The sequence below is a fragment of the Saccostrea cucullata genome, unplaced genomic scaffold (assembly GCF_032062105.1).
Source record: "Saccostrea cucullata isolate Sc308-1 unplaced genomic scaffold, CSIRO_AGI_Scuc_v1 ctg531, whole genome shotgun sequence".
Classification (NCBI taxonomy): Eukaryota; Metazoa; Mollusca; class Bivalvia; order Ostreida; family Ostreidae; genus Saccostrea; species Saccostrea cuccullata.
Genome location: NW_026920655.1, coordinates 125,939 through 151,959, shown reverse-complemented (window position 1 = coordinate 151,959; position 26,021 = coordinate 125,939). Strand labels below are relative to the sequence as shown.

Here is a 26,021-nt window from a genome sequence, read left to right as displayed (position 1 = left end):
TTCCCTATATATAGTATTAATTCAATGATTTATGGCATAAAGCTTTGCATTGCAACACTAAATGATATTTGTAGAATGAAAAGGCTTTATATCATTAGCGGTTCCTAGAATGCTCAGAGTACGACCACATTTTAAAACAAAAACAGACTACTGTTGCAGAAATAAAGAAAAAAAAAACCAAAATTTAAAGTCAGCTTTTCGAAGATTCTCGTAAAATGGCTTGGTTAGGAATTGAAATCATGTTTTACCTAAGCAATATATGAGAATTGAACAGTGTGTCCGTTCCACGATGGGTACTTTGTTCTCTTGAGCTCCCGTTCACGTGGCTGGAATTTCCGATGATCCCCGTTCAGTGTATTTTTTTATGATCAATCCCCATTTGTAATCTACACGTTTTATAATTAATTCTCATTATTTTTGAAATAAAGTTACTTTTATTCTACCCTTTAAAGAAGAAAAGAGACATAATATATGTAAATATCATTTATTTAAACAAATCTGTAAAATCTAACAGTTTGATATAACACATTTGTTGAAGACTTTGCTTTGAAACAAGTCGACAAGTATAATAAAGGCTGAACCATTCACTTTACATGTATAAATGTGCATAAGAGTAACAGGCAAAGAAATAATTTAAATATACAAACAATGAATACATTGACATGGATATCTTAGGACATAGTCAATCTCTCTCTTTCATTCTCTCATTCACTCTCTTACATATGCTCATACATAACTACATGTATCCGTCCTAGGAAAGACTACGGTTTATTTCATGCACTATTCTATGTCTGAGTATCAAAACAAAATTTGAAAGACAACACAATTTCAGGCTTATCCCAAATGATTTATGAAATATAAATATCATTGTAGGACATTTTGATGTGATCGTGATTGCATTTGTATACTATACATAATGCATAATAACTTTTTAATCTTCATCAAAGAATCGCAAAGAAATTGAAGTCAAAGGTACATTCAATGCCTCTTCACTCATTTGACCATGGCAGCTACTTGATTTCCGAAGTGGTGAAATGGAGTATTCTATAGTACAAAGTCTTGTCATTAAATTGTGCAGTTTCTTCTAATTCCAGCATAAGACTTTATTTTTGGATTTGTAAATGATCTCTAAAGATACGTTTTTATCATTAATTCATTAATATTCAATTATTAATCATTAATTTTTCTTCTAAATCCGAGTAACTTTTACTGCACTCCTAACACTTTGACAACTTGGCTTTAACCAGGAGAATGAGAAAAGCCAGAATCCGGTATGTCAGGATAATGGTCGAAAGCATGACAAGGTCAAAGCAGAAATTGTCCTGAAAGGAAACAATAGAATATTCATTACTTGAAGAGACTGATTACATAGATGATGATTTAGAGTGCTGTTAACCAGACTCAGAGGTGAGAAAGAAGCAATTTAAGGCAGACTATCGAGGGAGAAAACAATCGATTTTATTAGATACCTGAAGATAAGGGTCATGAATATATACATGAACTAAATCAACGTTAACTAGAGGTGAATTACACGAATGGAGGTACAGTGAAACCTGTCTAATCCGACATACCCGGGAGGCTTATTTTATGTCGGAATAGACAGGGTGTCGAATTGTATATTTAAAAAAATGGAAGCAAGTAAAATGGGAGGGAAATTTAAAGTTGGAATTCACAGTGTGACGAATTGCTCAGGTATCGGAGTAGACAGTTTTCACTGTAAAATCATGTAAGTCTTACAGAGAATAGCAACCATATCTTTAGGCGAAACAATTAAGGTTCTTATTGAGCGTTATTTTCCCCAATACTTACCTCGTTATAATTAAGACTATGAATGATTTCTTTTCCCGTGTGGATACACACCGTAGAATTATCATCATCACAATCTATAAAGAATATTCTTTTACTTAGTTTATTCAGGAACAATATTTATATACACTTTTTTTTTAATCAAAATAGATTTTGATATTTTTTTCTAGGGAAATGTTTCTTTCATATAAACATATAATGTACCTTAAGAAACCTACTCCAAATAAAATTATATCATTTAAAATATTGAAAACACTTCTTTGAGTGATGTATATTTTTTCATGTATGTATATAAAAACATATGCTACTTACTAATATGTCTGACACCATTCCACTGATTTGTAATCATCAATTCATTGCTGTATAAGAACCAGGAGGAATACTTGACCCACAGAAAGTAGTCGGGCACCGACCTGAAAGAATTCAAAATCAAACAACATTTAGTAAGTATAATGAAAGACATGCATATGATTAAAAAAAAAATAAAAGCTATAATTTCGAAGAATTCATCACATTAAAAATATTCAAATTCCTACTTTTGGTAGGTTTTGAGAATAATAGTTTTTAAAATTATTAAAGAATTTTGAAATTTGAATATCATTTAATTTCAACCTACCCATTATTTAGGAAATACCCTCCAAAGAGAAGAAAAGGGGTCATGAGGAGAGGTCCTAGGGACAGAGCAATAGTAACTGACGGTGAGGCGGCAGATATAGCATAACCTGAAAAACAAATAGGAATTTAGGAAGAAAAGACTAAAACTAAAACAACTTCTATACTGATACATGTATGGCAATGAAGATAACTTCATTACTGATTGAGTGAGAATGATAACTTTGTTATTAATAAGTCAAGTTTTATTTTAAACTGAATTTTTAATCATGATTGCCTTTGATTTTTATCTGTATGTTTATCTTAATCGGAATAAATTTAAAATTTATCTTTATCATTTAAGACATTATTTTGTGCAATTATTTTAATATAATTATTATATCTAAGACAAATATTCGCAATAATTTACCAAACGAAGACGAGGATGCTGCAGCTAATATAGAAATAATTGTAGCATTGATGAAGGCATTGAGATCATGTACAAGACCTAAAAAAGATACAAAAGAAATTTGTATTCATGTATCAGGCTACAAAACCATAAAATGAGAATATACTTAAATCAAAATTTCAATTCTGTGTGACTTTTGAAGTGGGCAAGAAAATAAAACCAAATTTTCACTGAGGACACTGTATATGATTACAAACTTACAACTTTTTAAACATGTTTGTTGAATTAAATTTAAGATATTGAAAATTAAGATTTTGACTTAAGCCTGTTCTCAGTTTATGGTTTTTGGGTCTGACATCAAAAAATTATAATAGAAGGAAATCAGTTTCATCATTTAACATTATAGCTGTGTATGAAGATATCAATCATTTATTTTCAAATTTCCATGAAAGATAGAGAATAAAGAATGAAATTGAAAGGCGGATTAAATTTCTTTTGTTTTTTTTAACCTACATCTTCTCTTTGGCTATCCAATATACAAATAGTTGAGTGACTCTTTTAACCACAGTCATCTAAGTGCAAGCTTGGCGTAACCATGAGATGTTTGCACTTGAAAACATCTTACTGTAAAATACTTTACTAGTATATTGATTTCAGTGCGTACAAATATTTGTTGTAATACACACTTTCCTTCATTGTTGGTCTCAATGTTTTTGACATCATAAGTTTTACTTGCTTTTGGTGGATGTGTTTTTTCTACGAAAGCACGTAGATAATTCATAGAACCAATACGTAGGTTAATTATTATTCACGTGGGTGTAAAAATGCGGGAATAGCTGTTTGACAGATTACAAAACATTGGTATCTCACAAATAATGATGATTCCATAGTAATCACTAAATAAATTTTTGGAGTTTGAAATATTTTGGTGTCATATTTGAAGGTAGCTCTCTTTTAATTTCATCTTTGTAAACTTTTGTTGCAGTGATTAATCTAGGAAATCAATCTCACCGCTCATCCAGTAAACAATGGCTATGACCATCGTGGAGTTGATGACGAGAAATGGAATCTGAAAATTAAAGTGAAAATAAATTGTGATGCATTTTCTTTGATAGAAATCTCAGGATTGCTCGATATTGTTTTAAAGGCAAAAAATAAATTTAATAAGCTGTACAGAACATGAGTGTATATAGTTAACTCTATAGAAAATATTAAAATTATTGATATAAAAAAAATACTTGATGTGTTTTTCAAAGTGACTAGAAAATGAAACATACCTCAACGGCCATTTTACTGAAGTAATACACATCAACTCTGTATAGACCAGCGCCATGTTCTCTTAAAAAGACCGGTATTTCTTTAGGGAAAACCTACAATACGGTAATATCTTAGATACAGTGATGAAATATCAAGAATGAAATAAAATATATGCTGAAAGGATTACAGAAATTCTAAATTTTCTTAATAATTATTTTTTTAATATTACTTTGGGCTACACATAAAAACGGAATAATCATTTATGATGCATTTCATGTTTTGGCTTGAATTTTCCGTTCGGCAAATACTCTTGAATATATTAATAAAAATAAAATTCTGTTCTTAATTCCCTGTTAAAAGAAAGAAGAAAGAAATAAAATTATCAAACAATACTCACATTTAAGACTGGAAATAAATTGTTATAGGTAAAACTGATGATAAGAAGAAAGATAACTCCGTTGATATTCATGATGTCCTCTTGATTGTAATCATTGGAAGTTTTCAGGTAAACCAAACCCATAAACAGGGCAAAGAGCTGTAAAGGTAAATATAATCATTTACCTTAGTTTCTAAGGTAAGTCATACATATTAACAAAGATCTCTAAAAATTGGTGTTTTCAACATGACCAAAGTTATAATTTTAAATAAAATGAACAACTTTATCAGTAAACAGAATCCATTAGCTGAAGTTTTCAGGTAAAAGTAAGCCATTGAACAGGAATATGACTGTTTTGGTTAAAATATCCTATAGCCAATCAAAGTTAAAGATTATAAGAATTTCGGAAAACATTGGTTATTAGTAAATTTGGAAGAAGTCTTCCCATTCTTCAAATTTTTATTCTTAGTGAAATAAAAATAAATTCATTTACAGATTTGAAATGTCTCGATTTCATTGCTGCTTTTCAAAACTTACTATTGTTTGAATGAACTTTATTTTGACCAACATGGGCTCTCGTATATTTGTTATCCAACTTCTCCACATGACACATGAAAGTTGCTGAAAGTATGAAGGTCCACTGCTGCAAAATTCAAAAGAAAGTTAAACTGATATTCGTACCTTTGCTAATATATGATGTAATTTCTAGGAAATTCAAAAGGAATTATATCTCTGAATCATTTATTTTATCCCTAATTTTGCGTGCGTTTTTCTTTAAAACCAATTGATTTCAGTTCTTTTCAATCTTTTACAGAAGAAAATTAAAAGCAAATAGAAATTGACGTACAATGTATCATATTTTGAAAAAAGAGCTTGAAAGCCGTAAATAACTGTTATGATAATCGATTCACTAATCTCAAGAATACCTTGATATGGAATGTAAAGATTCTTCAAGCTGTAAAAAAAGAAAAACAGTGTTAATACTTAATTTGTTAGATTGATTACAATAAAAATATATAAATATAAGAAATTAATTTATGTTTCTACAAATAAACATTTATTTATTCTACTGAATTGTATATAACCACCCCTTACCAATTTTTGTGACATTCTTCGCTCGTATGGATCCATTGTGACATCAAAATGATCTATTCTCTTAGAGGCCGAGCTACTGTCATAGAACTCACACAATTTCTGTAAAGCAAGGAATTAAAACGTTTTTGAATATTACTACTTAGTATATAGAATCTCTTATATTTGTTTACTTTATAATTGTTATTTTTGTTTATCATTAAGGAGGCTTTGGGTCAACAAATTAACAATCAGATATAACATCATTTTTAAGATATGATATATTTAGCTGTCAACTATCATTTAGCAAAGAAAAAATGCATAGTTTTGAAAGATAATTTTTGTATATCTTTATATGGAGCTCTTTCTCTCTCTCTCTCTCTCTTTTTTTTTATATAGTTTTTATATTTTAATTGGATATTTTACTTGAAAAAGACGTTAATGGTAATCTGACAACCAAGCTCTATGATAAACATGATGACTTTAACTTTTCTATCGTCAACTTCCCTTACGTATGCTGCAATATACCTTCATCGCCTGCATACGGCGTTCATATATCTCAGTTGATTCGATACGCAAGAACATGTTCTACGTATGAACAATTTCTAAAACGAGATAAAGTATTGACAAACAAGTTGATGAAACAAGAATATCAGCAGTCTCGTTTAAAGTCATCATTTCGTAAGTTCTGTGCTTGATACAATGATAAAGTCAGCAAATACAGTTTATCATTGAATCAAATGCTGACTGACGTTTTTCATATTAATTTTTAGTCCATTATTTATTCACTGAATGGACGACGGATTTTCCCGTTATTTCCCGATCATGACAAGGAGCACACGGTGGTGTGACCGGTCAGCAAGGGATGCTAACTCCTCCATGACACCTGATCCCACCTCTGATGTTTTACAGGTCCGTGTTTGCTTTGTTTCTATTTTGCATTGTTTTATGGACTTTGATATTGAATACTGTTGGTTATCTCCTTATCCTTCATAGATCAATATAGCCTAAAAATGGCCAATACCACATAGCCTTCTTAAATACATCAAAATATGCTAAGGCTTAACGTTTTAAAAATCCATAAATGAACTGTATATTAAACCATAACTTGACCTATAGTTTGTATTACCTCTACACGCCCTTTACATTCTGTTTCGTATCCCGGAACTATGGCGAGAGTAAGAATAAAATGATTGACAGGATTGTAGTTTACCGGACAGGGATGACCAACACTATTAAAAAAGGACAGAGTTAACACACAATAGAATAGGTGAGCAAATGTGCAGTCTTACAGATGAAAGGTAATCACTATTATAATAAATTATTAGAAAGTATAAAAAAGTTACATTAAATATTACCTGTATCTTTTAAATGAATATTTCATCGCAAGATATAAAGCGAACACTTTGTGTCCACATTGTTCCAATATTGAAAAAAAATAATAAATTCCAACCTTTTGAAAAAGTCAATAGCATGTGATACTGGCCCCGAAAATGCTATCTTCCCTTCCGCCATTAAAATGATTCTGTAAAAATGATAAGAAGAAATAAATACTCAGAGAAAGTTAACGATTCTGGTAATGTATCTCAAGAAAAGCAAATATGAATACATAAGTTTAATATTCGACAGAGACCATGATCAAAATATATATTCAAAACAATATTTTCACCCGACTTAATTTATACTCAGTAGATGTATTTTATTCTTTATGAATAAAGTTAACTATAGTTAACTTGAGTAAGCTTTAATTATTGAAAGTTATTTTTGTATAGGGTTTATCAATAGAAAACTAGAGAGATTTGTATAGATAAATTTCAATAATTGAAATGTATAATTTAAAGTAATACCTAAACTACATTATTCTATAACTTTCAATAATTTTTTCCAGAGATATTCAATTTTAATATCCTTTCTAGAAAAATATAAAACTGGAACCTTACATGAAATAAATTCTTACTAGAAAATATCAGAGAAAGGCTCGAAATCAGAGGTTAACTTAAACTATATCAAAACCTGATTTTTGAAAAAATAGTCTTGACTATTCAATCAATGCTTCTTTTCCCTTTTTAATTAGGATTTAATTTAAACAAATACTAAGATAGGATATAGACAGACAGGACAGGTGAAAGCTTTTAAGAATGATAAACTGATTTTACTTTAACCAAATAATTAAGTTATCTTAAGTAACCTTTGTCAGGAGAGTTCGGGGTTTTAGTTTAAGACGCAATTTATTTTTTAAAAAATATTGAGACCTGACGTTAAAAAAGATCCCAATTACATGTACCATGTATCAATCTTCTTTAAATGTTATTTATTTTTATGAACCTTGAAAGCATCCCTATGGTTATTCATGAATCATAAATCAGCAAAATTATGCAATTTACTAGATAACTTTTTCCAAATGACGTCAGGGATCACGTAGACTGATGGAGAAAATGTAGAAGAAAAAAGCAACTCACTCGTCAAACAATTCGAACACTTCTGAGGAGGGTTGATGTACAGTACACATAATGGTGTGTCCTGTGTGAACCATGGTCTTCAGTGATTGTATAACGCTTTGGGCCATGAACGAATCCAGACCAGAAGTGACCTCATCACAGAACATCAATGGAGGATTTGTAAGCAACTGAAATTGTAGTTTATATGTATTTATAAGGTCATCTCATGAGTACATACACTGTATTACTGAGTTTCAAATCTTCAATTTCTAAGGCCAAATTTTTATATCTTTAAGTTAGTCAGGATCATGTTTTGACGTCTTTAATTTGTGCAATATAGTAATTTCATTTTGAAGAAAAGATGAAATTTTTTGTACCTCAGAGGCAAACGAAAGTCGTCTTAATTCTCCTCCCGAAATTCCCTTCTTTTTTCCTGGGATTCCAATCATTGTGTCTGCGCATTTAGTCAGTCCAAGCTACAAAAGATAAAGACATTTGTAATAAATATATTATCTTATAGTAATATTTCATATACATGTATAGTCTAATCTTAAATTCATTAGTGACTGTTGCATTGGGTTGATCAAACTGCGAAACAGAGCCTATCGTTCTGCTAGATTTATCCACCCAAAAATTTAATATCTATAATATAGTCTGAATGTCTTGCTAAGAGAGAAAAACAAATATATTTATCCATTCAATACATTATTTAGATATATACCTGTTGTATAACTTCCTCCACTCTCTGAAGTTTTTCCGCTTTTGGCGTTCGTCCGTCCATTTTTAAAATTGCCTGTAAGATCGGATGAACATTGAAAATATGTCAAACGTTACTCAAAATTTACGAGTTGAAGTATTCCGTATTTGCGAATCTGTACTGAAGTTACATTTCTATAATATTGAAAGATTTCTATAATATTGAAAGATTGTCCTTAAATTGTTAATGTGCAAATTTCAAATGTATTAATAGAGAGGTTCTCCAAATTAAATTTCTGCCAGAATCACAATGTATGTTTTAATTTTCATTATTTTCATATAAGACCGATAATCAGATGTAATTTTTCTGATTACTTAAACATGTTCCAACCATAAAATCAAAATCCCAAAAGCAAATATTTTCCCCTCAAACCTCGAAAGTTTGACTCCACGAAAATGTCTGAATTTACAACGAACCTCTTGTACATTTCTTGACTCACCCTGAAAACCAGATGTTCCCTAACTGTCATTGTTCCAATGAAAACGTCATCCTGCTGAACGTAGGCGGAGAGATTCGCCATTTTGTCTTTCTCCATTGTTACTCCATTGACCTTTATATCTCCCTGGATAACAAGTGACCCTCTGTTTCTGAAGGTCAACATATTCATCAAGGTCGACTTTCCGGCTCCACTAAATAGGAGATTGAAAAGGTATCTTCAATGGTATTGATATTTACAGAGTATATTTAAGTTATTTTACGTTATTTTATTCTTTTCAAGACAGAGACACTCTTGACATTTTTATAAAAATAATCTCGTTAGATTTAGACAAAATGGAATCATTTTTAAATCGACACATAAACTCAGGGCAAAGAGACAGCTTGACCACAAATTCAACTTTTCAATAAATATTGGCCTTTATTATTTATATTTCGAAATTCTCAAAATTATAATAACCAGCAAGATAGTTTCATCTATAGATAAAAAAGATGAAGTTAACGAAAAGTGATGGATCTAAAAGATAATTCAAAAACTGTTCAAATCTGTGAAGAGGGCAAAACATTGATCCCTGGAAATTTTAGGGTGAGATCATGTGCCTTGGAGGAAGAAACATTCCCTGTTGACTGGTTTCGCCCGTCATGAGCCCTATGTATTGGTTGGGTGGACGCAACATTCCGAAGTAAACTCATTATAAAAACAAAATATACAAAAGTGAAAGTCACCTTGCTCCCATGACGGCTGTGAGCCTTCCAGGTTTAATTACACCACTCACTGAAATGAAAAGGGTAAAACAATAAACATCATCTTTGTGGCCTAATAAAAGGTCTATAAAATTTTCAATCGGTAAGTCTGAAAAAAGTACTATATATCACTTATATCACTACCAGGAATTCTTTAATGATTAGACAAAAGAACTTGAAAATAAAGTGGCATTCATAACTCATAATAACTATTTATTGGAGATAAATACAAATATTCTCTTTGATTTGGATATGTTTCAAAACTGTCGTAAAGGATTAGGAAAATAACTATTTTTCTGGACATCTCTTCTAAATCAATGACCTTTGCTTAAAAATACTTTCAATACTTCAAATATTTTGTCGTTTAATATGTTTTATTCGCTTTAAAAAGATTGTCAATGAATAATAAAATATAGGTCAAGGGTAACTATCAGGCTGTACTAAAACTTAATCATATGCGGCCAATAAAAATGGAGTAAAAAAGGCCTAATCAGTTCAAAGTTTACGAAAAAGTCTGCGTGATCTTCTTTTATCTTTTATTGAGATTGAGGGTAATGAACCTTAATGATTTATAATTTTAAAAAGAAAGGTATAATCTTTTGCTGAGTCATAGAACAATGGCGTCCTATTATTAAGATCAATTTGTTTTGTGCTGAGTGGGGAAGTTGAAGATTGATTGGAAAATTTGACAAAGCATGTCATAGGTGAGGCAATTAATTTTTCTGATTAATTGTTAATGTATATAATGTATATAACATTGCTAAGACTGACGTAAAATTGAAGAAATGCTTATTTTGACATTGAAAAGTGCATATTTGATACAAAAATAGAAACACTCCGTCATTACTTTTTTAAATGACCCACACAGGCTAAATAGATCCCAGGAAGTATATTGTAAAGCAAATTATGGGGAATTTTTCTTGGAAAATTTAGAGACCGAAATGAAAGGGGGTAATTTGTTAAAAAATCTTAACTACACCCCACCCACCCTCCAATTTAATAAAAAATGGAAGAGAAAAAAATAATAAACATATTATTTTATTTGTCTGTGTTAACATGATAAGTTTTATTTCATTACTTTGAAAAGTTTGCAAACATCAGACGTTGTGTTATGTATAAAGAAGATTTTCTCTATTTCAACTTTTTTTTATTCAGCAAAACATTTTTAAAAAATAACAAAAGGCCTACCATTGGTTAAAATTTGTTTGGGAGGTTCGTCTTCTTTATTTAGAAAGCAAAAGAGGTTCCTTTTCGGCAAGGAAAATACGCTGCAATCCTTCCAGGACAAAGTGACTGGGTACACCTGACTACAATAGTTCTCTTCATAGTCTTTTTGGGGGAAGCCAAGTTCAGGATCTGTAGAATTTTAAAAAAAAATGTCAAAAAGCATAAAATATAACTCAGTATTTGAATTTCTCAATACCCTATATTGTTTTATTATACCTCTACTGTAATTACTCTATATAAAATTAATACCATAAAACTGTCTATTTCCCCGAAAAGAGACTACTGCCCTCAACTTAAGACTACTCCCTGGAAAATCAGAGCTACTCCCTGAGACTACTCCCTCATGAATATTTATTAGTAATTTTAACCAACCAAAGTGTTCATTAGGCGGAGTGTTCAAGGAATCTCGAGTCTGTGACGTCATGTTATTAGCAATGTAACTATGACGTCAAAACATTTCGACATGCGATATCAAAATCATATTAATTTGAATTCTAGCAAAATGAAGACAACGATAATTCTTCGAAATGTCAGTGAAAATCCTTCTCAAAAATAATTTAACTGTTTAAGGACACGATACATTACTTATTATACAATGTGGTAAACCGCATGCATTTGTAATTATGCCTTTACAGTGTTTTTTTTTAAATGTCGGAATATCTGGTAAGAAAATTAAATCGCCTATGATTGTTTCGGTATGATAAAAACAGTTATGGAATGGGAACTCGGGAAATAGGAAATTTATGGTTCCCCTCGGCAGGAAACTATTTCCCTCGGGGAACCATAAATTTGCTATTTCCCTCTTACCCATTCCATAACTGTATAATATTTTTACTAGCGCCACTGTAGCCTCATTGTGACGTCACGTTAGCGCACGTTTCTCCGTGTTTATTTCTACGCGTGAGTATACACGAAAATGGTATTGAAATCAATTTCACAGTTGGCTTACTAGAAAAAACACAGCAAATGTAAATATTATATCATAAAAACCTTGAATGTGGAAACCATGTGCGGAATATCTAGAAATCTAATAATAATAATAATAGTAATAATAATAATCATAAATTTTCTGTGAAAAGGGTGAATTTATGAATTTGAACCATACAATGGTTTATTCGTTCAAAATTGTTCTGAAAAAAAGTTAGGTTAAGAATCTATGATATTAACTAAAAGAACTTAAAATAATCATAATCTTAAATCCAATTTTAGGACCCAGGATTAAGCCTAAATTATTAATGCTATCATAATCTCCATGCAGGAAGCTCAGCTGGGATTTATGATGTGGCTTATATTTTATAGCGGTACAGAAGTTCAAGATAATATAAAGTATCTATATCATTTGTTAGCATATATAACGTATCACTGGGTGACTTGTTTAATACAAATTGTTAACTCTTTTTTTAAAAAATGAATTGACTTCAGATAGTTCCTTCTACCTGATCAATACATATGGTTCAAGGCGTGTGTGATCAGTGAACAGAGAATACTTACTTCCTCTAGAAACCTGGTCCCAGGATCATGACTAAGACTTAAGTCTGAAGTCAGACTTAGACTTAAGTCAAATTTTTAATCGTCTGTAAAATTTTTATTAATAATTCAACGAATCTTTAATGTTGCAGATAACAATACTTTTGTAAAGCAATATTAAAAAATATTTAAATTTTTGTCTAGTTGACTTAATCCAAATTCTAGTTAACCATGAATATTTTGACGTAAACTTAAGTTGCTTCATGATCCTGGGGCCCGATACTAACTCTTGAATTTTCAGGAGCCTATGGTTTATGCTCTCCTAAAATTCTTTCTGGTGTTAATGGATAGTTTGAGATCGATCACTTTTCATTATCTTTACCTTTTGCATTTCCTCTTATATTTGCAACTGATTTTATCACGTACAGACTGTTTTAACCTTTCAAAAATCGGCGATAAAAATATCAAAGAAATGACTCAATTTGCTTATTAAATTCTTTTCTTTGAACTATAGGTTTGAAGTTGATTGATAAAAAATAAAAACAAGATAATATCAAACCCATCACGCTGTTCACCGCTTTTGTTTTTTCTATTGATGTGACATTTCAGTCATGTAATTTTAAAATAAATCGTCAAATTATATTTTACAAAAAGTGCTGCTTTCAAATTTCTGTTCAGCTACATATATGTTTTAAATTCAAGTCAATATATGTCAGCTGTGCTGTACAAGTGTCATCAGTATTTAAGGTCTTGTAGAAGGATCTTTAGGCTTATTTTTATACAACATACTTTATAAAAGAAGTAAAATTTGTTTAACAATTATTATTGAATATACATGAAAATATATATATTTGAAAAATCACTAATACTAGTAATAGATTATTTCTGTATGTTTTTTTTAAGTTTTCTTAATGTTAATTTATATGTTGCATTGCTTATCATTTTAAATAAATTATTTTTTCAAATGATACAATTATATACCGCTTTAAAAGATTTTAAAAAAGGATCCATATTTCAAATCAAATTTCACTTTGAAAATAAAACTTCCAGATGTGTTTCAAATATCAAGTTACCATTAATTAAATTTCGTTGTTTTACTGAGATCGGAAAGGTAAATTTAGATAAAAAAAGCTGAAGAAAGAAATTTCAAAGATGAATAAATAAAATGTTAATTTCGGTATTTGGTTACATTGATCACTCATGCAAAGTGGCAGAATATCAAAATGATGGATTTTAAAGTTATTTTTATAGGAACATGAAAAATAGCTTGAAATTAGACACTTTTACTTGGGTACTGCACAAAAATAATGACGAAATCTAAATACCTAGATAACTGTCTAACATCTCTTCTGCAACAATATAATACATGTAAGTCACACTACAGATACTTTTATATAGAAAGCAACATAACCTTTATTGTTTGTTTTCTGTCTCTGATTGAAGACAAATTTGTCATGTTCACCTGAATGAGTTTCAGTGTAGTTAGCTCAATCATACTCTATTATAATGTGTGGCCATGATGTCAATCTCAAAATGATGTCATCGTTGTTGTTCTAAATTCAATGTATGTACGTATTGTAGTGATTTCTTTAATAAAAGCAAATATTACGTAGATAAAATCTTTTATCATCTATTGTTAACTTCAGAGATTCATCTCTGTTTTTTTTTGTCATAAAACCGTACTAACATTGTAGAGTAATCACAATGTAATATACATTCATATCGTGACTTTTCAAAACAAAATTAAGATATGATTTTCCATAAAATCAAAATCCTACAAAACGTTTTACATTTGGGTTTCCTCCTAAAACAAAACAATATATATAAATGTCTAAATAGGAATCATTTGAACTCTTTTCTTTCTTCATATTTTACAATTAATTTTAAAATATATAATATCTAGATCAAAAGGAATGTGTCTTAGAAACAATTTTAATATACTCCTTTCATTCTTTTTTCTAGAAATATCAAACTCTGCAAGCAATGCATTAAAAATGCGTTTTTAATTTTGTTTAGGTCCATAGCTTGGTGATTTAAGGTAGTTCTCAAGTGAAATAAGTAAATGAAAATGATGCATCTTTTGTGCAACATTTAATCATTCTATCCTGACTTGATGCACCCACTTAAAACAAGCTGTATAGCTTGAAGCACTTCCATTGTGCATTTTCATGACACACTGAGATGAAAGAGCTAATGTACATTGTAAACCAATGACTATGGTGCTATTTTCCACTTTCAAATACGGTAATAGGCCAATGGCCCACTTGTTATGTATATATTAGATAGAAGCTTCTACTTTTATTCGCGAAAAATCCCCATCAACATGCTTAAACCGTTAGCACTATGGACTTTCGTTCGCAGCCTTATATTACAATTAATAGAACAATTCATTATGCCAGCCAGCCATTATCTTCTAACTGAATTATCTACGGATCGATGAGAGTTTGCGAAACAATAAGTTAAAATATTCCAAGCAAATGTTTTTTTCAACTTAAACCCTTAGTAAACGTCACCCCTAAGTTTGTTCTTGACAAGGATTTTAATTATATACATACGTATATATAGCTATAAACTTTTATTCTTTTTTTCTGTTGTTCAAACTTAGTTTTTACTTATATTATTACTAAGCTTTTGCATAAATGTTTATACACTGTAATCAATATATTCTTCCATGTATATTACCCGTCCTTAAATTCCTAGCTGGTTCATGTAAGCATTTAAATACGGTAGTAAGCAAAGTGAAGTAATCTTAAAAAAATAATGTATTTAAAAAAATATGTTTTAAAAATACATGAAAGTATTGAAGTAATCACAAAATCACGAGCTACCGATATCGAAAAAAAAAAGAATTTCCTAAAAAAACTCGATATAGCTATTTTAATGTAGAAATGTAACTAAAAGTTAACAAATTTCTTGTATTTTACTTCTCACTATTCAGTTCTTCTTTTAAAATGAAAAAAAATAATATAGAATACTTTTAAGACACACTATACATTAGATTTCTGCTCCTTAATATTGCACATTCTTTCTTTTAAATCAAAATATATTAATCAATGATACCAAATAAATAACATGAATAAAAACAACTAACCTATGTTAGTGTAATATATTGGTTTTCCACAATCCATTTGCGATGACAATTTATAAAATCTAAGAATTATCAATTTTGGGTGTTCTTATCGTATATCAATAAATAGCATTAAGGAGAAGTTATCAATTTTTTCCAATTTATATCACCTTTGTTGGAATCACATGTTCAAAATTATCAGAAAGCCTCTACGCACAGGTAGTGATGCGTATAGCCATAGGAAGTGGAATAATTTATAGAGATGAACTGATTCAACAAGAAGTTTGTGTTCATATACAATACATTTATTCTAAACAATAGCAATTATCAAGTACATATATTCAAATGTTTATTAACCTTATAATGTTATGAATAAAATGTGACCTTATAATGTGAAGAGGAATAGATAGATAAGTTAAATAAGAACAAAGTATTAAGATCTGTGTTTTAAAATTTGTGTTTTTATGCCCCCCACCATCGAAGGTTCGGGGCTAAAAAACATTTGCCTTGTCCGTCTGTTTGTCTGTCTCTTTATCTTTTTGCATGTTTGTCTACAAAAACTTTAACATTTCCAATAACTTTTGATTGGTAGGAGATATGGATCTCATATTTTAAATGACTTTTCCTGTTGACTAGAGCTTTCATTGGGTACCAATATTTTTGACTTCTTGACCTTGACCATGGAGATGACACAATTTTGAAAGCATTTACCCACTTTTTAATTGTCTATAGCTTTTGTACAGTTGGTGCTGGAAATTTCATTTATATGTTGTCCTACTTTTGAGAAAAAGCTTTAACGTTGGCCATAACGTTTTAACAGATGTTACTGTGACTTCAATATTTCACTTTTGCATTTCTTCAGATAAGGCCTTTCTTGGTACTTTATATTTGACCCTTTCACCTTGACATTAGAATTGATCTACATTTAAACAATCGTAATGATGAAAACTTTGGGTTTCATATTCCATAAGTATATTCATTGAGACAGGTCGTTTCATTGGGTAATAACTTGTTTTCCTTGACCTTGACGTTTGACCTATATTTGAGAAACATTTGTCAACAGCCGTCATTTGGGGCATCAATATTTCACAAACACATTTTGTTTTAAATTTGAAAACATTTTCAGATGTGACAAAAGAACGATATGTTTAAATAAAATAAATCCGATTTACCTGTAATATTTAAAAAGCTTTTATGTACATTTAATTCACTTCAAATTTAATAATCACACTTTAATTGTTCTACACTTTCTGGAACAGCCTTAGTTAATACTTAATCAGTATATGTAGCAAATCGTATTGATCATAATAGATCAACATGCTTTAATTTATTTAATACCTGATTTACATATATTTGAATAGATTTGCACTATAAATAAAATTCAGGAACCTTCCGGATATCCGAAAAGAAAAGATTTTTTGTTAGTGTTTCTTTTCTCATAAATAAAGTGCAATGTATTGTTTTTTTATATATATAAATCTCATCACGGAAATCCCCATTTGTTTGACCTTTTATTGCAGTTTTCTTGTTTAAAACTGGAAAAAAACTTCTATTCACGAATATCGGACATAATTAAACATAGTTTAGACAAAGTTAATATTGTTTATCCATTAAATGCATTGTTTTCATGCAAAAAAATATTCATCAAATTTATTGAATACAAAGACTCGTACTTTATATTCTTCTTTTATTTTAACTATATTTTAGATATTTCTTTCCTTTTAAAATCTTTTACTTATTCATGATTTGATGAATGATGTTGATTCAGTTAAATTGAATAGAGTGACATTTAGAAAGGTTAATCAACCTAATTAATAATTTCTGGGAGTCTATTTTTAATGTTATAATTTCGTCGTAATCGTTTGGATGTTCTAGTATGTAATAAAAAGTGTCCTTTCACAGTCACTTAAGTCCATTGCTATTTCATCTCATATTTTAACATCATTTCATTTTTTAGATACTGACTCACTATGCATTTTGTTTAGTATAGAAATTTTTTTTTAAAAGATGAGTCAATTACCAACAAAAGAAATCAATATCAGAATGTTTATATTTATAAAATGTGTGCATGTTAAAAAATACCACAAAATGACTGTTAGATCTTTATTATCCTGCAATATGATCTTCAACATATTTGTCATAAATTGTCTGTAACATGTATTTTTCATGATATAATTTTCTTGAAACGTACATTTTCAATACATTTGAAACATCAAATTGTACGAGGGGGTATCAAAAAGTTCGTGGACTAGCGACATAAATTAAAACCGCTTTAGGTACATCAATGAATTTTAAAATGTCTAATTTTCATCATCTCTTCTATCTATAGAATAAACCACAAAACGTAAATTTTATTTTTTTAAATAAATAAGTAATTTTTTGTATTATTTCCAGGCGGCATCCTCGAACATATTTTTTTTCAACATCATTTCTTTTTGAATATTTGACACCCAGAAATCCCGTTAAATCTATGTACACTATTTTTTTAATTTTTATATTTTGAAATTTTTTTTTTACATGATGTTTAAACAAAAAAGGCCTTGATCAACAATAGAAATCAATATCAGAATGTTGATATTAATAAAATGTATACATGTTAAAAAATACCACAGAAAGATTGTTAGATCTTTAATATTCTGCAGTATGATCTTCACTGTTTTGTCAAAAATTGTTTGTAACATGAAAAAAAAAATTCTGTGTTTCTTTTAATGTCATTTTTATTTTGTAATGAAATCTATTAAACATTTCCATTTCTTTATTTTTTGTTGTTTTATGTTCCTTATAAATTTTGAAAGCACAGACTACATCGTACTAATTAATTTTATAACCTCAGTCCACGAACTTTTTGATAACCCCTCGTATATTATAACCTTTTTCATCTACATGAATATAATTGAACATATGATAAAATAAAATTTTCGAAATCAGGTTGATATGTTTCCCCCTTGCAAAATTATTTTTTTTCTATTTTAAAGTCATTTTAACTGCCATAGAATTTTCGAATTTCTATATTTAAATAAGATTAACAAAATCTCTGTATTATCTATTTTTATGTGAGTAGTCTGTCTAGGATTAATAACTGATTTTACTCACAGCATGTTTTTGTGAATCGATTAAATTTGGAGATAAAAACACCAAATGCAGTTGATTGCGAATTATTACTATATACATATAAATAAGAAAAGTTGACGATGACAGTTTTATTTTAATTTTGACATGGAATACACAATTGATGTACAATTCAATAGCAAATGCACGATAACTTCTCCCCAGTATCTGATACCATCTCTGATTTCAGAGTTAAAATTCCGTATTGACTGACTAATTAGTATTTTATGATGATCACTGATCATCTTCACGTTTTTGTTTGTAGGTAATATATTGAATCCTAAAAGGATCTGTTGTATATATTGTCGCAAACATCTCTAAAATTATAAAAAGTTTAAAACAAATTTTGTCCTTGTAGGATTTATATATACATCTTAATTCGATATGTTCAAGTATATTTGCAAAAAACATGACTTTATTGATGCCATTCATGCAAAGTGTTTTTCCCTTTGGTTATTGGGCTATTGTAATGTTTACTGAGTCACAACTTGATTGATTGCTTAATGAACGTGCTTCAGATCCCATTGTAGAATTTACGCATGCAGATATCTCACCTTATTCAGGTACATGTAGGTGAAGAGCCAGAAGGTTCACCTTTGCCTGGCGTTTAAGATTCTAGTATTTAAGATTAATTTTAAAAAATGCTCGGAATATTATACCTGGAAGACCCGTGACATTCAACTCTAACACAGGGCGAAGTAATAGTACCACATACTTTAATTTTTACGTCTTGGGGGAGAGACTTCAAATTTGACATCATCCCAATTGCAAAGCGAGGAACCGGTCACTAATTTGAATACTTGGCATAAAAGGTAGATTGAAGTTATAAGGACTGAAAAAAAAATTATAAAGTAAATTTAAACAGTTTTTTTTTCAAAGAATCTTCAGAATACAATCATGATAATAATTCCTAATTTTCTTGGTAATGTTTGGGTTAACAGAAGCGGTAAGCATGAATCTAAAGTGGTCTATGCGGTAAGAAGCATATATCCATGTTTCTTTTCAAAAAAATGAAATGAACGTTAGTCTAGTCCAAGTTACAAACCAAGACAAAATGAATTAGGTAATCAAACAAAGTATGTTAATCACTTTTGACTATAAATGTGTGAAACGAAAGCCAAGTTAATTAACCAACCTAATATTTAAATAAAGTAAAGAAACTGGGGATTGTAAATGAAATCTTTGCTGCGATTTATAAAATGGATGGCTCAACTGACAACACTTTTTAATGTCAACACAATAAAAACAATTTTGTGGGTTTGTCAAGGTCTGATATAGGGAACAAAAAAGTCATCTCACAAAATATAAACAGGGCCAAGAAGAGAAAAAAAGTAAAATAACGCAGTAGTTATAATTTTGCTCTGAAGGACTAAGAAGTTTCAATGTCATTATGCTTACATATATATCTAAATACGCTAGTTGCAAATATTAAGTTTTATCACGAAAAGATGTTTTTTTTAGGGCAAAACAGTAATGATTTCCTTGATCTCGTTGAAGCAGACCCTTATTGTCTTCAATGCTAATCTTATCAGATTCTAAATGAGACATACGTCTGCGATGATAGCGAAAAAGGATGGATGTATGGTTATTTTGACATTCAATCTAATAATGCAAATATTTACTTACATGTATATGGACCAAACCTTTAATTCATTCTTGCGTTAAACAGCTTGCGCTAATTTGAAACCTCAAAAGATGAAATCTGCTGTAAATGCTAATATAAATCGTATAATGAATGCTTCCATTATTTAAAACCAAGACCAGGTATAAAGTTTGTTGAATAATCAAAATGTAACATTTAAAAATTGATTACAGAATTTGGGCTTGATTGTTCTCTTTTAACAACTAGTTTATATAACACAAACCAATCATTTGGTGGATGTTTCAAATTATTTCGTAACTTGCACATTTCCAATCTATTAGTCTTTTTGATGTTTTTTAATTAATAAAGCATTGAACAAAAGTTATGTTTGTGTTCATGAGGTAAATCTATATTGTTTATCATGCAATTTTTTAAATATTTGTATTCCACATGTAATTTACTTGTAAACCGTGTGAAAAACTACGACATTCAAATAATTAAAAATGGATTTTGAGTTCAAAAGAATATAATTTTTTATATAAACGTTGAAAACCCTAAATATATTAAAATAAACCGTTAGAGATCAATTTAACAAAGCATAAAAACTTAACCTTTTAACGCGAAGAAAAATAACGTCATGTTTCTGCGTACTACGTTCTTTTCAGAGAGTGGTGATATGGATTAGAAAACAACATGTTGGTGATCCGGATAAACTACATGAATAAGGAACCTTGAAGTGATAGCATAAATTCAATGCAGTAAAATTGAGTGATACACTTTAGGTATATAATAAAGCATTGAAACAAATGAAATCATCTCGTTTGTATACCATTTATATGTTTATTATGCAATTTTATTTGTATTCCACGTAAAACATCCAAATATGTAACAATGTGTTGACATTAAATCATCACTTGTACATTTGTGTAAATCAAAAGATTAAGAATCTTTTTTTTTTAAAATAAACTTTGAACGCCCTAAAGTTGCAACGTAATAAAGGAAAATAAATTTTCCTACAAATTTTGATGCTTTTCTAAAAAATGAAGCGACTGTTTAAAATCGCTACTCCTTTCTAGTTATAAATTCAATGGAAAAATCATACAAATCATTTTTGTCACGTGTGTTTGTAAATATAAATGTGACCATATGCAGGTGATTTTGGGATTTTTCTACAAATGTTGCAAATACACAACGTTTCAATGGGACAAATAAAATCCACAGGCATCGCCAACAAGATTTCATGTGTTTATTAGGCATTTTTCATCAAAATAGTCAAAAAATCAAATATGAAACAGATTTTCTAAAGGAAAATCACCCTTGAAATAGTTTTGAGGCTTTTTCTGTTAAAAATATGACAGTTGTGTAAATCGTCATATTTGGAATGGTGAACCTTCATGCCATATTCTTTCCTGATTTATTACAGTCATTTATTTAATTAATATTTAAGCCAGTTTCAAAACTTTTTGATGTCCTTACATTTTTAGGGCGTAATAAAGTTAAAACCATACCTTCTTCTTTATGTCCACCACGAAATTCAATTTTTCAAATATATTGCTACTGAACTATTCTTCAGCCACTAAATCAAATCCCTGTGAACCGATAAATTTTCTTCAAACCATGAAAATCTGACCCCTCGAAAATATGTGATTTTACAGTAATTGATAATGCATCGTCGATATATCTATATGTCGAGTTGAAGGCCACAGCAAGTGTTTTCTCTTCTCATGTATACGTTTTTTAAATAAAGTCTCTTTCATTAGAATATAAAAACAAATCAGTTAATTAGTTAAGGTGCGCGATTAGTCTTTGTAATGCCTTAGAGTAACGTTTGCTAAAAACCAATCATAAGTCTTAGAACACGTAGGACTTATAAAAAAATCTGCTTTTATTGAAGAACAAGACTAGTTATATTTAGAATACACAATAAAACTCTAACTTTAATTTATCTTTTTTATATGTGTTTGGATGCGAGCGGGATTTTATAAACTCCAAAATAAAGATTAAATGATTTCTATTAAAGCTCTGACCAATGGATAGCTATTTTACGTCAACTTCGTAGATATTCTTTCTCTACATAAGAAAAAATATGAACAATGTTACACCTGCTTTGTTAAAAATAGTATTTCTATACCTTATCATTCAGTACGTTTAGTAGTTAGAAATTAAGTTTATACGCTCAGTCCCTTGGCTTTACATGGTCAGTGAAGCATGGCTGGATGGATTATCTTCGTGGCTAAACCAGTGCAAAGATGTACATGAAAACAAACAAAACCTAAAAAAGAAACATATCTAGAACGCTGTAGATCCTTCTAGAACCTTGAAAGTTACATAAAAAGTTGAAAAACATAACATTTAGCTCAATTTGTGTCGATGTGAACAGTAGCATTTCCTTTATAGTAAAAACAAAAAAGGATTTGATTAATCCACAATATTGAATTTGACCCAAAGTCTGTATTTTGTGAATTTAAAAAGTGGTCGTTTGAATTTCAGTGAATACTTTGCTGGGGATTCATTTATTGTTTTTGACTATGATTTAAAAAAGCTAGTGCAAGCTGCTTCATTTTCACTGAAGAGTAAAAAAAAACACTTTGAATGGCAAAGTACAACTGCGATCTGGATTTTAAAAAATTCAATAAAGGACGAATTCAAGAGAGCTACGTAATAGAGTGAACGTGTGAAAACCAATGACGTGATCACCAAAGAATTCAACACACAACCTTCATGTAGAAGAAACAGGCTAACAAGTTGCTGCAGGAAAGTCAGTAAATTTTGAAATTGAGAGCACATTTGTTTTTTATTATGAAAATTAAGATAATCTACTGATTAGAAATATCATTGTCATTGTATCGATCATAGAACTTACAAAATGATGATCTTAAACGAGACTGCTGAAATTTTTGTTTCATGAAGTTGTCTGTAAACAATTTACCTCCTTTTAAAATTCGTCATACGTAGAGCATGCTCTTGTGTATCGAATCAACAGAGATACATAAACTCCGTATACAGGTGATGAAGGTATATTGATGCATATGTAAGGGAAGTTGACGATAGAAAAGTTAAAGTCATCAAGCTTATTATAGAGCTTCATTAACGTCTTTTTCAAGCAAAATATCCAAATCTCACCAAAAGCTTACAAGTATAAAATGAAATTTATGGAGATAATGAAAGTATTCAAGTTCAAAAGTCAATTAAACAATACAAATTTGGAGCAGAGCAAACAAGGACCTCCAAAACATCAGAGGTGATATCAGGTGCCATGGAGGAGTGGGCATCTCCTGCCGACCGGTCACACCTAGGGCTGTGTATTGAGCCAAAAATTTCGATACGATACGATACAATATTTTTTAAAGCGATATGCGATATATTGGATTCTGAAACAAGTCCATCAGAAAAGGCTTCTAAATCATTTTATTGCATACATTTCATAACAATTAAGTGTTTTATTACCCATTTTAAAGTACTTGTCTCATTGTCTTAAAATAACACTTCAATTAAAACTTTTGATGACAGTAAAATCAACATGTTCAAAAATTTTTTTCTATGTATTTTGTAATAATTATAAAAACTTTTTTATTTCCTTAGAAATTATATAATTATTGAAGGTTTTAATTCAAAAAAGTAAAATATAATCTTTGGTGATTGAAATTCCCATCTTTTAAACAGAATTTGAAGAAAAAATGTCTGTCCGATACGTATTGGAAGTTACTTTTCGATACGATATTTTTCTTGAGCTCACTGTGATTGAGAGGATAAGAAATATTTAAAGCTGACATATGCTTTTGAAGAATTTCCTCTTTAGAAAGGGAGCCATGGGTAAGTTAAATTAGCACTATAGTAGAATTAAATCCCATTTCTTCTAAAATACAATTTAATTCAATAATGATCTTTACAAAGACATTGTTATTAGCTGCTTTATCAGAACATACAGAAAAATTTTTTTATCAACTTGGAAAATCCTGTTGCAACAGGAAATACCGAGCCCCGAAGCAATTTATCCAGAGGATATTCTTATTTCAACTAAAAATAGTAATAGCTAGAGTTACTTATCCGAAACATATGCAATCTTTTTTTTTCTGTAAATTTCGATATTTGTTTCATTACTCTATCCCAATTATCCTCATATCATTCTTTACAGTCTACAATCAATCCTCCTGCTTATTCTGACATGACATTTGTCCCAGGCGATGCCGTATGAGACAGGACTTACAGTATCTTTAGTTTAATCATACTGACATAATTTCGTTATGATATATTAGGTTTTTCAACAATATTCAGTATTTTTTTTTAATTTGATAATTTTTAATTTGATTAAATATCGAATCAGCAGAATCTAACAACATTGAAATTTTGGATCAAAACTTAAGAAATTTGCCTATTTCGTGATTAATAATAAGGAATTACTAGTAATTTCATAAAATGTCCAGTAAATCCACTTCACAGTGAATTACAGCCAGGCGTTATATGTTTTTCTAAAGTGCAAAGAGTTCCATTTTGTGACCACTAAGGTAAAGATAGATAATTGATGGACTTAATTAGATGCCACAACCTTTACTGCATGAGCAGAGAAAAAAGAAAGAATGTTTTGCCTCACCTGATTCACTGTTTTGTGCATACATTCAATGCACTTTCAACAATGGTTCAGTGATAACAAATTAAACCTTCTTTTGAAATGCGACTTAACTGGAAAAATCTACCACATACGTAAGGCAAAAAAGGTATATCAAAGTAACAAGATGAATAAAGCATATTTCTGTAGTTGTTTCACAGTAATTAATGTAATTGAATTAAGAATAAATACTAATATACATGTACCAGGTATATGCTTCTTTAATAATACAAGCCCCATTCTTTCAAACTGAATGGAAAATACTTTCAATAAAAATATTTCTAGTACACGCATTGAAAACTTTCCTTTCAGACTTCGTGTTTTTATTACGACTTTAAAAAAATTTGTTTTTCATTGCATATTTTATATCTTTTTGAGTTCAATTAATATTACTCTGGCAGACATGTTGTCCTTTCTTGCCGTCTTTTGCTATTAATTTTAAATTCTTCAAAACACCAAATATGAAGTAAATAGGATTTTTCTGATTTAGAGGCATATTGTTCGATATCGCATTATTGCACCATCGAGGTTTGGGTTGAGAGTGCGATTATGTAATAATGCTTTAATGATGGAGCGATGGTACAATGACGATGTAGAAACGGTGCGAAAGAGCGATGGCACTGATTCAATGGCGGAACAACACAATGACGGTGATGCGATAGCACAATGAACCAATAGTTCGATGCCACCAGGGTGCAACTGTAATGTTAAGAAAGCAAGAATTGTTCGTTGGTACGATGACGCTGAAGCAATCTTTGCTATGTATCACACCATCGTCATCGTATTGTCGCGCCATTGCATCATCATCATCATCATCATCATCATCGCACCATCGCTTTATCGTCTTTCTAGCATCGCTTCCCCGTTATCGCGCTATTGCATTATCATGTTTTAGTCGATGCTTGACGGTGCGACATTGAACTTCATAGCCTTCTCCAGATACTTTGTGAATGACGTTCCCAGTACAAAGGTACCTACCGTATTAACTGAAATTCTAGCAAGGATTTCAATTTGACATTTTTAGCAAGTGTGTCGAGATCGCTAATATCAAATATCTTAAACATTTTAACTTGCATAAAA

The 26,021-nt window shown here is 29.9% G+C and overlaps 1 protein-coding gene across 1 annotated transcript; it reads right to left on the bottom strand.

The window, feature by feature from the left end:
* Positions 1 to 506: 506 nt before the first annotated feature.
* Positions 507 to 25,737, bottom strand: LOC134254675 (protein white-like). Its single transcript, XM_062737217.1, has 21 exons — positions 25,713 to 25,737; positions 15,670 to 15,753; positions 11,073 to 11,240; positions 9,867 to 9,915; positions 9,145 to 9,334; positions 8,670 to 8,741; positions 8,326 to 8,424; positions 7,970 to 8,136; positions 6,964 to 7,035; positions 6,640 to 6,742; positions 5,535 to 5,633; positions 5,366 to 5,394; positions 4,977 to 5,082; positions 4,461 to 4,598; positions 4,084 to 4,176; positions 3,818 to 3,875; positions 2,828 to 2,905; positions 2,423 to 2,528; positions 2,119 to 2,219; positions 1,810 to 1,883; positions 507 to 1,322 (listed from the first exon to the last, which is right to left on the bottom strand). The coding sequence occupies exons 1-21, from the start codon at positions 25,735 to 25,737 to the stop codon at positions 1,218 to 1,220; spliced, it is 2,016 nt and encodes a 671-aa protein (XP_062593201.1). The 3' UTR covers positions 507 to 1,217.
* Positions 25,738 to 26,021: the final 284 nt, after the last annotated feature.

Coding starts and splice junctions, on each gene's coding strand:
- LOC134254675 (XM_062737217.1), bottom strand. CDS start 25,737: ATGGCGCGACAATACGATGACGATG. Junction 9,916..11,072: donor CAAACAAATTTTAACCAATG/GTAGGCCTTTTG, acceptor TTTTCATTTCAG/TGAGTGGTGTAATTAAACCT. Junction 5,395..5,534: donor GAAGAATGTCACAAAAATTG/GTAAGGGGTGGT, acceptor CTTTTTTTACAG/CTTGAAGAATCTTTACATTC.